At 37.0% G+C, this 15,485-nt stretch overlaps 1 protein-coding gene across 1 annotated transcript; it reads right to left on the reverse strand.

Moving 5' to 3' along the window:
• Window positions 1-2,279: 2,279 nt before the first annotated feature.
• On the reverse strand, window positions 2,280-3,825 carry LOC149676424 (uncharacterized). Its single transcript, XM_089838730.1, has 3 exons — window positions 3,763-3,825; window positions 3,554-3,636; window positions 2,280-3,457 (listed from the first exon to the last, which is right to left on the reverse strand). Exons 1-3 carry the CDS (start codon window positions 3,823-3,825, stop codon window positions 3,106-3,108), a joined length of 498 nt encoding a protein of 165 aa, XP_089694856.1. The 3' UTR covers window positions 2,280-3,105.
• Window positions 3,826-15,485: the final 11,660 nt, after the last annotated feature.

Below are 15,485 nucleotides of genomic sequence, written 5' to 3' on the forward strand. Positions count from 1 at the left end.
TCGATTGAAACTACATATGTTTTGCACGTCCACCAGGTCTACTTGCCATTGTTCGTCTATTCCATAGACTATAGTGCAATTTCTCTTGAAACGTCGTCTAACATTCTTGTGTAGGGTATATGTATCTTGATTTTTGAGGAAATCCAAAACATTTTTAAAATTCACTTTAAGACCTTTCGCCCGTGCCGCTCTATAAAGGTTACGGGGTCCCCGTTATGATCCTGACTCGCTTATAATGAAGTAGAGGTTTTTAAACTCATCCATAGTGTATACAGTTGGTTAGCATATATAAATTCTCCGACAGAAATATCGAAACTTCAAATATAAGTATTAAGATAATGATCAGAACGGCTGTTAGTAATTTAGGAGATTTAAAAACGATTGTGTTACACCAGCTATAGCTAACAACTCAATAGAACCTTCTTCCATGGTGAAGTTAGGTGAAATAATGATTAAAACCAGTTACACCAATCTTTATTGATTTCAAAATTTAAAGTAAAATCCAGTTTTTAAAACCCTCACCAGTCATAATTTCATTTACAGTTTCATATCCGGTAACATTCTTATAATCATCGGTTTCAACTCCACTGTTGTATGTGTTATCATTTCTTTTACGACCCTCGGATTTTATCCTATGACGTTCACTTTTACGTTTAACAGGGACAGTTTCGGAAATATTTTTCTTTTTAGAAATCACACGCTGTCTGTCTTTCTATAGCGAATGCGGAACATTTTCGTTATGTGAATATTCATAAAACTGAACCGAACCTATCACCGGTTTTAACTTCCTGGAACCCTGCGTGGAATATGTTAGGAGATCTATAATATGAGATCCAGCTTTGATAGATAAGCTCGCCTTGATCAGTAAACCTTATAACAGGTGATTGTTCGATCCACTTATAAAACTTCCTTTAAAATATATGAGGGGACACTTGTTGTAAACTCATTATACGATGTTTTACTTTGCAACTTTACACTATTTCTTTTCTCCCCTTGATTAATATGTTGTTGGAGTTTATGATTGTAAATCTTTATTTTTTCCGAATCACTTAAATTTTGCTTCGTTATCACATCTATTGGATCACTTTGAAGTTCGAACGTAGTATCCACATTGATTGGTGACTCCATTGACTTGTTTTGGTTTGATTGCAACCTATTTAGAACCTCTTCGGGAACTAGAATCATCTTCCTGGCCATCACTTAATAGCTTTACTAATAGCAGCACCCGCCACTGAACTTAATATTGACAGAATCGGTGCAAGCAAAATTGGTAAACAGCCTCCTTTTTCGTTAAGAATTTTTCTTCGTTTTGAGGTTGGTAGTTTACATGAAACTTTTCGTAAAGCTGAACTATGTTTCCTCAGTCGTGTCTTCTCCTCCTCTGATACTTTAACATTACCACGCAATACATTTATACAACATTCCACTAAAGCTTTTATTTCGTCTTTACTGGTGTATTTAATGTCGGCTTTTCTCTGACTTGGGTTACACGTGGACAGAATCTTTAAGAAATTTACATATTCACACAATCTAGATGGAGGAACCATACTGAAGATTTATAGGCTTTTACAGATGCACATCGACTTGGATACAAGTGAAACGAGCAAGTCTTTATGTTTTTGCAGACTATTGATGATAATTTTGGACAACCAAGATCTTCGATATTGATAGCCTGAACGCGTCTGTGACGTACTTACTATTTCGCTGTGATAATTGTTTTGCAAGTTGCTAAATTGCTGATTGATCACGAGTTGATTTGAATATAACGAGGTAATGTGCATTTAAATTCATGGTTCTAATTTCTTTTCCGGTGTAATAGAGGTTTGCATTAAAATTATGACCAAAGTATTTCTGTGGTGAGAACCTCTAATTAAGAGGTTAGTAACATCTTTATTATTCGCTATCTCGCATAATAAATCGTCCAATATGAAAAAGTTTTTTAGATTGGGATGAAGGGTTGTAACATCTAAAAGGCCTTTATGAAACTCTACGAATGATGTGTGTTGTAGTACACGGTTAAATAAATCTGGTTGATATTCGGAATAACACCAATTAATTCTTTCGGGTGGTGGGAACAAACAGATATTATGCTTAATTAAATTAGATGTAAATACTGACTTCCCCGATTGAGTCGCCCCTGCGATAATTCCATTGAATGGGTGATGTAGGCGTAAATATACGGACATGATTAAATAATTAACTGCTATGTTCAGATCTAAATTGACGAATGATGTTACTCGTCTTTTGCTTTTTATTTATAATAATTGTTTCGAGGTACAAATAATAATTGTTAACAGTTGCTTGCAAAATTCAGAACTAAGAAAAGTACTATTAAAAATACACTATGAATATTTATGGTTTTCACTGCGTCTGTGTAATTGTCCTCGACACGTGATGACAAATCATGGAATAGACACTCGTGTTGGAGTTGAGATGGATGATCAATCATACATCCCTTGCAAGATTTTCTAATTATTTCCTGCAGTTGGGTTACGAACTTAACGATGTTTTATTTTATAACATCATAAACACGTTTAGCTTCATTCAGGTATACGATAAAATGATCGTACTGTTCCACCAGGGCTTTCCAAATATAACCTCAGATTAATAACCCCTGGATATGAAAGGCAAGAAAAACCGTGCGTTTTCAAATAGTATCGCCATGTGGCGCCATCAGACGGAAAAACGTAGAACTTTGTCACCCCATGCAGACGACGCAGTTTGAATTGTACTGTTGTACCGGCAAGGCCTAGTAAAAGTAAACGGTTTTTTTTGTGTCTTCGAAGACCCTCATTGCTTTTTTGTCATTTGATTTAGCAAATTTATAGTTTAATCTAACTTTGACATAAATAAAAAACCAAAAACCAACCTAATTTAGTGACCAAAACCTCTGGACCAGGTTATGGGATGAGAAGAGAAAAAGAAACGGGAACCGCGGATAAAAAGTAGCCGAGGCTTAAAAAATCATGAAGTAGCAAACGCGGTCACACGCTTACTGAGTCTGTTTGGGGTAACATTTTTCCAAGTTTTCACTATAGGGGCGCTAGAGATGCCGATGCCCTATTCAAGTATGCCTCCCTATTTCCTTTCATATCCAGGGGGATATTAATATGAGACATAACCGTTCGCGTTAAATCCTTTATTAGTGGGGATGTATGTTCCGAAGCTTTTTCCAGATCCTTGGGTAATTTCCCTGATGTCTAACACACCTTGTTCTTGGTATACTGTCATATCAACACGAATATTTGTTGAATCTTCTATGAACCACGGCTGGGCTGGGATAGTTCCACTTTCCATGAAAATTGTAATTTCTTCTCGTCTATCCCATATTTTTTTAAATCCTGACTCCGTCAGGATAATACTTGATGTACCATCAGAAAACCCAAGTCTAATTTTACAGTCCGGGGTAACAGTAATTGATTTTCGTTGTGAGAGATAGAATACATTGGATCCCATCCTACAATAGAACAATAACCAAAATATACATTATTTTAAAGATTTCCCACAAAACATTTAGACTATTCTGAAAGAACAAAAAGATATTGGTACTTACATTTTGCTTCTCTTGATGATAATCTTCGATGTCTTTTCTGTTAAAATGTAGGAGCAGAATGATCTTTCTGTTTCTTGAAGAGGCTATTAGTTCAATTTTATCAGTAGAAATGATAATATACACAGAGCACACTAAACTAGAATTTCGCAATTTTTCTTGGGAAAGACAATGTTTACAAATGACTGGACTGATATAAAGCGATAGTTTACCCTATCTTCATATGGTATCGTGTTTATGATAGAGCTACCATATCTCACATTAACATCTTTCATATTTCCAGTCGTTAAGACGAAAGATGAGAAAATAATTCATTCCATCAAAACTGAAAGAGAATTGAGGGGGCGAGCTCGTTATTAACGACCGAGAAATGGCTTCATTTTAGAATACGAGGAAAAAATAGTTCAACTTTAATAAAAATGTGCTGTTATAAAAATATTTTAAACTGAACCACGTGGTCATCTTTAACTCTGAACAAACATGGATGCAGAATTTTATATTTTACTATGAACAAATATAAACAAAAAATCGGGGTTGGACCCTTGCCAGAAATTAAATCATCAGGGTCGATCCAAGATGGAGTCAGGGTGGATCGAAGATGGATCCAGGGTGGATCGGGGGTGGATCCAGGGGGCATCTACTTGTGCCAAGTATGGCCAAATGCCACTAATAACACAGTTTCTATCGCAGATCCATTTATTCTGACAGGGAAGATAAATACAGTTCTGTGTCTACTGCAAAAGTCAGTAATCCGACAAACCCATTAACGGAGATACGGAAAAGTTCCCGCGTCTGCCAGGCTAAAAAACTTTTATTCTTGCCAGTATTGTCATCGCAACTGATAACTTCACTAGCCCAATCTTCAAAATATCTGAGGCCCTTAAACATAGACTGAATTGGGGCAGAATCAATTGAATCGGCTCGCTTGTGGCATAATAATCCCTCTTCAAAAATTTCGTTGCAAGATTTTAGATAGAAAAAACATTCCATTACAGCATCTCCGTCTTCAGGCTTATCTTCAAACTTCGGATTGGCATAATTCTACAATTCTCCAAGAACTGGACGCTGCTGCATTATATAAGCAGGTGTCACATTTAACTTCGTCCACGAATCTCTATCTATATGGGACTGTAGTAAACCTTTAACTACGAGCATCTTCGCGTTTCTTCAAATCAACAATATGATCCCAGTCTAATGAGTTCCGTTTCTAACAAAGTACCTGGTTCCTTTGGCTGTTGAATGCGCTAGCGCATTAATGAGATTCTTCATTTCATGACTTGGACAAACTGTCCAATAAACCCATAATGCCGGATTAAAGGGATTTCTAAATTTAACCTCGATGGAGAAATCTGTTTTCAACTCGTGTGTTTGGAACTATTGCACACCCAGACTTTGCCCTAATGCAGCTATGTTGTTGCTTCCGCCATCACATACAAGTCCAATTCAGTGGTGTAGCTACAGGGGAGCAGAGCCCGCTACTGCAGGCAGGCCCGTGGCTTTTGGGGCCCTTTCGACATTTTCTTTATACATTATGGTTCGAATTTTTTACCTGACACTACTGTCAGAGCTAGAAGGCCCACAACGAGCTTCATAAACTAAAAAGTCAAAAATTGGGCCAAAATGCGTAAAAGCCGTACAGAAAAACGACACGTTGAAGCGTGGGAATAAAGTAAATAAACGAAATTCCAATCAGTAGATTGCAGATATCTTGTTCCTGCCACGTGACCTGTGAGTTGAGACGTAGACTAATACTTACAGCCTAGTCAGCTACGATGGGTGAAAACTGTCTGCTTAATGCTTATGATGCCCAAAATTCACCATTAAGCTGGCAAAACTACCACTCTAGTGATGTCAATGGTTAGTGGAAGAATACATTGCTAGGGCCCCAGAGGTCCTAATATTCCTATAATTTCCCAAATCGTCTTATATTTTTGGGATTTCGAAGAAATATTTTATATTTCCAGTTGTATTATATTTTAAACGCAGAATTAGTGAGATTGCATTTTGTCAGAGCAAAATATCTCGGAGCTCCCTTCGCTCGCTCAGGAATTTTTTATATACAATTATCACTTAATTGAATTTATACGATTTGTTTTATGGTTTTTATATGAAACGATAACAATTACTTTGCATACTGAGCTCCGCTCCAAAATAACACAATTGAATTTCACCTTAGACCTTTCATTTAAATATCTAAGCTCACAGATTGAGGTCGACAGACCATTAAAATATATTTGATTATAAAAAGATGAGGAAAATCTGTCACCTCTGAAAAGCATCTCTTCCTAACTGACCCTCTCAAATAACTTGATTTGGTCATTTTCATTAACTTTTAGGTCCCTTTTGCTTACAATTTTTAATTATTAGTCTTTTTTCAAAGTAAATCTAAATGTGAGTTTGTGTGAGCCCTTCAGTATTTCATTAGATCAAGGTGCGATGTAACACAATTTAAAGAATCTGACGTTTTCAAAAAAATATTATTATCCACACTCTAAATCTAATCATTTATGAGTACTATATAATCCTGTAATTGATGAATCTGGTCCTATATAATGGTATAATTTTGCGAAGGGTATTCTATTTTTCGTATTAACAAACCTCGGAATGAGTATTCGCCCTGCATTGCTGTTAAGGGGAGTGAGCCATGTATGTGCGAGAAATCTTAGTAGAGAGCAGCGATAAGGCTCATTTACTATGAAATGTGAAAGGGAAAAGTACTACTAATATTAAACGTTCGTGATGCTCCCATACTTTTTGAACGCTCAACACTCGAGAAGGAGCCCTAACTGTCGGGCTGCGGGCGGGCCCAACAAAGGTCGTTACGCCACTGGTCCAATTGTGGTAAAAACAACAGTGTGAAATGCCCACATCACTCACTGAAGGGTAGACGTTATCGAGGCGTTGGAAACTGGTTTGGATGAAGGACCAATTATGTCAAAGTTCGTGCAAACACATCTCCACAAATATTGAAGGACGTATTCCCCTTCTAAAAAGTGAAGAAATCGTTATAGGCTCACGGTTAGAGGCGAGAGAAAGCAAATATTCCTACACTTTATTTCATGTAAAGCCCACATCACTCTCTGAAGGGTAGACGTTATCGAGGCGTTCGAAGCTGGTTTGGATGTCACAAAGTAAGTAAGTCACCTCATCGCTTATGACTGATCCGGATACCGAAATCTACAAACTACCGCCCTTAATTGTTATCTTCGTCCTTTCAAATACAACCCCGCTGTTTAATCTGTTGAGTCAGCTAGTATATCAGAAAATAGAAGATTATACAGTCGGCACCAAAATCTTTAGCCCTAATTTTCGAGCCCATGTGTTGTTGCACGGAGAACTATTTCCGCTCATAGATAATTTTTAAGAAGCCGGTGGACGCAATTGCTGGCATTTCTGGCAGCAACTTTCCAAGATGGTGGCGAAAGCTGACGCTCTAGAGCAGGATATTTTTTATTAAATTTTTCGGATTGTAAACATTGTCTGCAAATCCAAATAAATTTGGAAATGGCTCGTGCCAACATCAGTAATTACCCCACTCCCTGAATTATCCAAACAGGTTTAATAATTTGTTTTCTTAATTTTTTTCTATTGTTATCTGATTATCCAAACGTCTGCAGCACAAATCCTTCTTGAACGTCGTTTAAGTTTTTGGTCTCGGGAATGGAAAATACTCTAAATTACTTCTATTAAGCCTGAGTTTCATATAATTTTCCCTATTCTAACACAAAACCACTCCCATTGTTTTTAAACCATCATGACACGAGTAGAATAGGTTAATTGAATGTATAGTTATAAATAGAAATTTAAAAGTAAATCAAAGAAAAACATTTACTTAGTTCTTTGATATATAACCGAGATTTTAAGACTCGATTTTAGGCGCCATTTCTACCGGAAATAGGATCATACTGATGGGACTATGAATCAAAATTACTATTCGGCATATCGAAAATTCAAGGACTATTGTGGTAACAATATTAGCAACATAAATCATCAACTGCATTTTCGTCTGCTACCACCCATCTGTACCAACCAAACTATTGGCTTCCTACCTTACGATTTGCGATTTATTTTATAGATTGCGGATGCCTCTTCGACATATTACCTGCCATATCCAGAAGCTCCTCAGCTAGTTCACCTACCAACTCCCGCTCAGTATGGAGATCATTATATAATTACGACCTTCAACGCTATCAACAACCACGATGATGAACGTTTATTGATACAAGGCTTCGATTCAACTACTTGGCTAATTACGATCCTGTTAATCGTGGCAGTGGCTTTCGTATCACATCTTGAAGAAAACCTCAAAACAATGGTCTGTTCTCAGTTGACAGCCTTTTATGAAAATCTGTGGGAACTCACCTGTTGTTTCTTCGAAAACTGTTAAGTACTGCATTGAACATTCCACCCTCTAATTGCCGGTTGGCACAGCTCCTCGAGTTAAGTCAGAATGTTGAATTTTAACCAAGTTCAAATCTTTACAGTTCCAACGAACTTCGACAAGCGGTCAGTCGTTTTAAGATGTTCCTGGTTATTCTTCTCTTTTGCTTTCTTAAAATTGTATTCCTCCGCACTCAAGAGCGAAATGACAATTGACAAATCGGTATTCGTGGATAATATCGACGACCTTCTACAGAATCCTCGACTAAGACCCATAGTACAAGATCACTATGCGGTTGGCGTGGCAATTAGAGTAATAAATATTTATTTTAGCTATTTAAATTCTTTTTGTTATGGGCATGGCTATGGGCATGGTTACGGTATCGCTAACACAATAACCGTGACGTCACGCTTTACACCGGACGTATATGTCCGTGTCTGTCTGGCGGGAACCGTGTTCGCACTTAGCGAATCAGAGCAAAGGTGTTCCCAAGATCAAATATATATCGCACTAAATCATGTCATATCCACTGACAGCTTAGTTAGTCGTCCATTTCACAGAGACACCACCATCTATCCTTATTGGCACCAATCTGTACTTAGCGGCTTCATACAACAGCATCTTCTGGTCTTTGACTATACCACATATAGTATCGTTGGGGATAAGATATACGCGGCGATCAGTAGCCTCGCATGGCGAGGCTTCCTCCAAAGGTTACACAGAATGTGCTTTTTACTATCAGGTTTTTGGAATAAGCCGCTTTATATACACCAATTTTCAAACAATCGCAAATAAAGCACACGCTAGATGTCGATCATCCAAAATAGCAAAGTTTCAATTGATGTTAGGACTAAAGTTTCTTAAAAAGATTTAACTACAAATAATTTAAAAAAAGGATGAAAATAATATTTATTATATTTATTATACAAAAACGAGTTTTGCTTCGCAGTCCTTAAAAAACTGCATTTATACACAATCCGCGGCACTTTTTCAAACCCACAAAGGGCCAGAAATTAGAAATTATTTTATGTATTGCAATTTGAAATTAAGTTTAATCGATATGAGAAATTTGGTTTTAATTGCGTAGTTCAAACATTTGTTATGATTAGAAATTTTACAACAAAAACGGGTATAAATGCGGCGTTTCGAGATAAAGGGAGCTTAGATTTTCACGTATGAAATTATATAGAATCTGTCCCCCTAAAAACTTATCCCTCTCAAATAATTAAAGCGAAAAAATAGAAAATGAGCTTTTAACATTTTAGTTTTTCAGGGTGGAAGAGATAAGAACACTTATTTCGAGTAAAATGTCGCTTTACTACTCCTAAAATGAGGTCCCTCATTCTGATTTGTGGTTTTAAAAGCAGTGTCGTATTTCAGACATTTATCATACATTCAGAAAAGGTGTTCATATGTGTGTTGTTACATCTTGTATAAGTTTTAAACTTCAATTCGAACTCGAGTCATAATAGTCCTTGATTTAGCTCTTTGTTCCGAAACGCCGCATTTATACCCGTTTTTGTTGTAAAATTTCTAATCATAACAAATGTTTGAACTACGCAATTAAAACCAAATTTCTCATATCGATTAAACTTAATTTCAAATTGCAATACATAAAATAATTTCTAATTTCTGGCCCTTTGTGGGTTTGAAAAAGTGCCGCGGATTGTGTATAAATGCAGTTTTTTAAGGACTGCGAAGCAAAACTCGTTTTTGTATAATATCTGTCCCTTTTTGGGGAGAAACGTTATTTGGGAATAAATTAGTTCTGGAATAGTGAAACTCATTCGTCCAATTTTTAAAGACTAATTATGTAGTATTTCACTAAATCGTAACTAGCATTCGGAAATTGGAATGGTCGGATAATACAATGCACTGTATAAAAACACACTATGCTAAATATTCGTTGAAACCATGTGAAAATTATAAAAATTCTCCAACTATTTCTTTGTGATCATTTAACCTTAGGCTTAGAAAGACAAAAATTAGGCCCAAAGAGTTTTAAAAAAATCACGTGAACTTAATTAGAGAATCAAAATGGTGAAATTAAGCGCGAGATTTGAATTGAAACTTTAATTGAAATGCAGCGCGTGCTGGCGCGTGAGCTAGCGCGTGGTTTAAAATATTTATTTTTAAAACCTATACAAAAAGGCCAAGTTAACCTTACACTACGAGAAATGAGATACTATACCTTTTCAGCCTTTGCTAGTGCTGTAAAGTTAGGCTGTGAAAAAAAGTGTACCCCCTTGGTCGCGAAAATGTTTCCACCTCATAATGTTAAGCTCCATAGAGTTTAACATTACGATTTCGGATTGAGTATAAATAGAAAATCCCTGACGTGATTTTCTTAATTAAGTTGTTGAAGAAAAACCTCTTTTAACTGAAAGTTCCCTAATCGGACGAGTAATGAAGATTTTAAGTAGTGATAAAATGTTCATTTTAGCACTTCAACGGGTGCAACGGCTAATATGTGAAACCTTTATAACCTTTTCTATAACATTAGAATATTTCATTATTTCACTTTTAACATCAATGCAGAACCACTTAACGTCGATAAATAGCAAAAATCACACACTTAACACCTTAAATAGGAAGTCTTAAAAGCCTATTTGTTTCTCATTGATGTTGTCAAGAATAAAACAAATGCGAAGATTTCTCGCCTTGCAAAAATAATGGAGAAAAACGGAATTTTCCTAAAAGATTTTAAAGAGCAAACAAGACTTTTCGCCAGTGGAGTTGGAGCATTGATCATAGGCGACTACATTATGTTTGATTTTCTCTTGGACCAAATAGATGAAATAGAAAAATTTAACAGGAAAGTTTACATTGGGAAAGAGAATGTTTTACCAACAATCGGTTATGCCCTATTCAACAAAGGACTTCCTTTGATTGTTCGTGAACGAATGAATTACTTGTGAGTTAAAAATAAACTTGCATACTAGAGCCAATAGGATACAATTAAATTTACTCGAAAAATTCCTCAAAGGAGGTGTTGCATACTTTTTTAAAGATAATGGTTGCGGTGTAGTCCTGGATTAGCTTAACAATTTCCTGCTTAAAATAACGAGCGGAACATATATATGTACGCGATCGTTTGAAATTTTAATCAAAATCAACCTTTTTAATCGATTCTTATTTCAAGTCTAAAAAGAGTTTACAAATGCGACAGATTCTAATATCATTTTATAATAACAGAATTATTCTCTATTTCAAATATCAAACGTTTCCATCATATTATGCGAAATAAGGGCTTAAATATCCAGAAAAGTCAATTCCTATTTTGCGGTGACCTCGTTCCTATTGTTCCGTTATATTGTTAATTTTTACCTCTCCGAGTGACGTATGTCACGGAGAGGTTCTGTAACGATCGTGTGTGTCTGTTTGTTTGTTTCTTTGTTTGTTTGTTTGTGTGTGTGTTTGTGTGTCTGTTGTTACACCCACGTGACCGCGTTCGCAATTTCCAAATCGGAGCAAACGTGTTCGCCATTTCCGAACTGCATTCACAGTCACGGAAATAGCTCCTCTACTTGAGTTCTCACACCACCATCTTCTGGTGTTTGTCCATTCCACACGGACACCAAACTGTACATACGGGCTTCTAATCACCATTATCTTCTGGTCCTCGTCCATTCCACTTGGACACCAGTCTGTACATACTAGCTTCTAATCACCACCATCTTCTGGTCTTCGTCCATTCCACTTGGACACCAGTCTGTACATACTGGCTTCTAATCACCACCATCTTCTGGTCTTCGTCCATCCCACTTGGACACCAGTCTGTACACCTGGCTTCTACACCACCATCTTCTGGTCTTGGTTTTTGTCCATCCCACATGGACACCAGTCTGCACACCTGGCTTCTACTCCATCGTCCTCGTTGAGTTTAAGACATTCGCGGCGATCAGCTAGGGTTACGAGAAACGTCTCGCCTCCCTAGGGTGGGTTGTCCACGATAGGTTTTCGCAATTGCGGTTGTTCTTGCTTTTAGCTGTAGTTCGACACCCTTATATACTACCTATTTGATTAAGGCGAAGCAACCGGCGTATGCTTCATTTCAAACGCCAATATTAGTCAAGTCTCTCAAGAATGTTTAATTGTTCTTTTTTAAAACGATGTAAGGTTCAATAAGGCGAATAATTAACGAAGAAAATATTAAATATTAATTATATTTATTTTAATATTTAAGATAATCTTGTTTCTCAATTCAAAATTAATACGGAAAGAGTTAAAAAGCAGTCTATGTTTTTGTCTGTGTGTGTCCGTCCGTTGTTACAGTAGTGCGCTGCGTTAGAAGTTCGTTTTGTTTTGATGTGTATAGAAATCCTACTGAACCATAATATTCCCTTTATCCTTAATATAAAGTGAAAATGTGGAAATATTTTTCGTAATTATGATGCATTTAGTACTTTTGTAGCTTTAAAGCTCTATTTCATTTTGATATTCCAAAGATTTTTTTTAATATTATTATTTAAAATGGATGTTTATATATTACTTAAGCTATACTACATCTGTTTATAGCATAATCCTTTCTAAAGTGAATACAAGCATAACGTTACTATGTTGGTCAAATGAACTTTTATTAGTCAATAGGCCTAGTGAACCAAAAAGTAAACGCTTGAGTTTGGTTTTCGTTTCTGTAATGCAGAGACATTAACGGTTCAGAGTGAGCCGAAAATTAAATACACTTATAAATAATTAGGCTTAGATTTTATGGTCATGGTGGAAATCTGGGCCGCGTTCAGCAGAGCTCAGCGCTGTTAGCAGTGTCCTACATAACGGGATTTTGTTTTTGAATTTTGACGTCACGGCGCATAGCGCTGAGCTAGCGCGGTCTTCAAAGAAAATAGTCGGCTTTTTGGATAACGTGACGTAAAACGCGTAGTTCTCAGCTTGGCGAAAAGACCATGGAGGAGTTAATACAAATAGCTCTATGGGACTATAGCTATTTAATTGGCGTGAAACCAGTTGATCACGCGAGAATTTTAAGAGATATGTTAGTTTAATTATAAAAGTTGTTAGCTATCTCTATAAAAATGTTATCATACAATTTTTGTTAAGCCTTGGTACCTTGCACGCTTTATTGCGCTAGCGTCATTTATAAAACGCCGATGACCGGAGAAAAGCTATGACGACAGACCTCACCGGTAAACATTTCCAAAATCCGCTGTCTTTTTTGGTGAGCTCTGCTGAACGCAGCCCAGACCAGTGAAAGGTCTGATCGTAATCGGATAATAGCTTCGTGTTTTCATGCTTTTTATGGTACGCATTTACTTTCAGTGTGTGTAGCCACAAATAAGCTTTGGTGTTATGTAACGTTAACAGTCATGTTGACAAACTAAGAAAATCGTTGAGATGAAACGAGAGGATAGTGTTTACATGGCAACCCTGTTGTGAATATGGCTTTGAACATAGAGGGCATACAGTTGAGGAGTAGAAAATCGGGCCTTTACAAACACGTAAAGGTAATATCCCTCCAAAGTTTTATCTCTTCATTTCCCGTTTTTACCCCATCGGATGATTTTAATGTGTACAAGTATATCATAATTGGATGTAAAATGTCGTCTGATTTAGAGTATATTTGCTATGCTTTGTATACTGCTTTAATATTTCATAAATTTTAACTTAAGAAACATTTCCATATCTGGGTAAATAAGTTTGTAAGTAGTCGTCTTGACTCGGAGAGGTAATATTTTGGTTTTCCCAACTTGTATTTTAAAAAAATTAATAAAGTGGCTCAAACCAGGGATAGATTTAATTTTAGAAGTAGGAATGGAGAACAGAGTAATTTGGGTGCGCATCAAAGTCCCGGACCCCATTCCGCGGTACGGGGTGGGGAATGAAAGAAGAGGCACGTCATAGCGACAGAGGCAAAAAGGAATTTCGTATTTTTCGCCGTCCCCGTCAGCAACGTCATCAAAACATAGTTTAAGTGAGCAGCCAATAAGACATTTTAAACTTTTCGTTTCGTGTTGGAGGGAGGAGCTCCATACTGGTCTATAAGTCTCAATGAAGTAATTACTAACAGTTCTCCATTCCTACTTCTAAAATTAAATCTATCCCTGCTCAAACTTTATTTCGGGAAACATTGAATATCTCAATTCATAAAACTATCAAGGGTGCATGAACCATTTTCATATTGTTTCAGAATTTTACTGTTTGACGAGACGAGACAATCCGAACCGAGGAAAAGACGTGATGCTTTGAGATTTAGAAAAATACTGCTTTTAGGAAAGTCTTCTCTTCAGGAGGTTGGACCGCTGTCCGTTCAATTTCTTGCCAACGTTTTTGGGATCATTGCATGGGGACTTCCTTTGTCATTGCTGGTGTTGTTTTGCGAAATTATCGTTAACGCAATTTACTTGTCGAAGCAGAAGAAAACAATCCCACGCCTTTTCGTACGTCGATAAAAGTTGCACCGGTTTTTCTTTTTAAATATTCTTGTCAGATCCTGGCTCAACGCCATTAAACAATTTATGGACCTCGATAATATAATGCACAATGAATTTGACGAATGTTTTCAGAAAAATATCTCATGATCCTTTTCTCATTGTAAATCGCAGTTATATAATTTATCAACGTAAGTATTTAATCATATATTGTACAGTAATTTTTCCCTGTTCTACATGCAGTATCCACGTAAACATAATGGAAATGACCTCTAAGTACCTATGTCTGCCTACACTCCATTTCACCCCAAAACCTGCAGCCGTATTCAGCTGAAAACTCACTAATACGACCACGCCCCCTCGGCGTATTAGTGGGTCACATGATATCCTGGCAATGTTAATCCAACGGCAATGATTGGAGACCTGCTCTAGTCGCCGCCAGGCGCCGCACGAGGTGGTGCGAAGTGCGCATGCGTAGTACTCAAGATTAGTGTTGACGATAATGTAATTTTTTTCCTAAACCCGTCACGTGTTGTGCACGTAGACGAACACTGATAACAAGGAAGATGTTATTGGTGGATTTTGTAAACCTCTCTTCAGCAACGGCAGTGCCAACAGCGGGGAGGTTAAGAGCACCATACGCCGGAATATGACGAATTTGGAGGTAAAATATATGAGAAATGGTGCCGTTGGCCTCTCCGTCGTGGCAACATCTCCACAAGCGTCTGCTCTTAACATTCTCATATTAGTGAGTCGTGAGTTCGTTTAAGCACGTGGTTTAAGCGCGGTTAATCGGATTTCGGTAATAAAATAAAATTGAAACAAATTCATAATAACAACGAATGCTTTTTATTGAATTATATCCCTTTAAAGTCAACTTAAATTGTACAACTCGTGTAATGACATTACTATGGGTTACCACTACAGTATGGCTACTAAGGGCTTGCTTTGTGCAAAGGAACAAAAGCTCGAGGCAGATAAGAACTATTTTATGAACCTTGATCAGAAACGACGTATAATGAGAATAACAATATTTAATTCGCAACAACATTCTCCGGTAAGCACAGATGCGATCAAACTCGGGGAACTGATATATTAAATAGTGTAACGCCACTGAACCCCTTCACATCGTCACGTTTCAACAAATGAGGAAGGGTCATAGAGTGCC

The sequence above is a fragment of the Phalangium opilio genome, unplaced genomic scaffold, assembly GCF_054372755.1.
Source record: "Phalangium opilio isolate 3A_F unplaced genomic scaffold, DU_Popi_V2 ptg000046l_1, whole genome shotgun sequence".
In the NCBI taxonomy this organism is placed as follows: domain Eukaryota; kingdom Metazoa; phylum Arthropoda; class Arachnida; order Opiliones; family Phalangiidae; genus Phalangium; species Phalangium opilio.

Bases quoted from the DNA above. Each gene is read 5' to 3' on its own strand.
- LOC149676424 (XM_089838730.1), bottom strand. From the start codon at position 3,825: ATGAAAGATGTTAATGTGAGATATGGTAGCTCTATCATAAACACGATA. The intron at 3,637-3,762 runs GTAAACTATCGC...TTGAACTAATAG, and splicing joins CGATACCATATGAAGATAGG to CCTCTTCAAGAAACAGAAAG. The intron at 3,458-3,553 runs GTAAGTACCAAT...GTTCTATTGTAG, and splicing joins ATCATCAAGAGAAGCAAAAT to GATGGGATCCAATGTATTCT.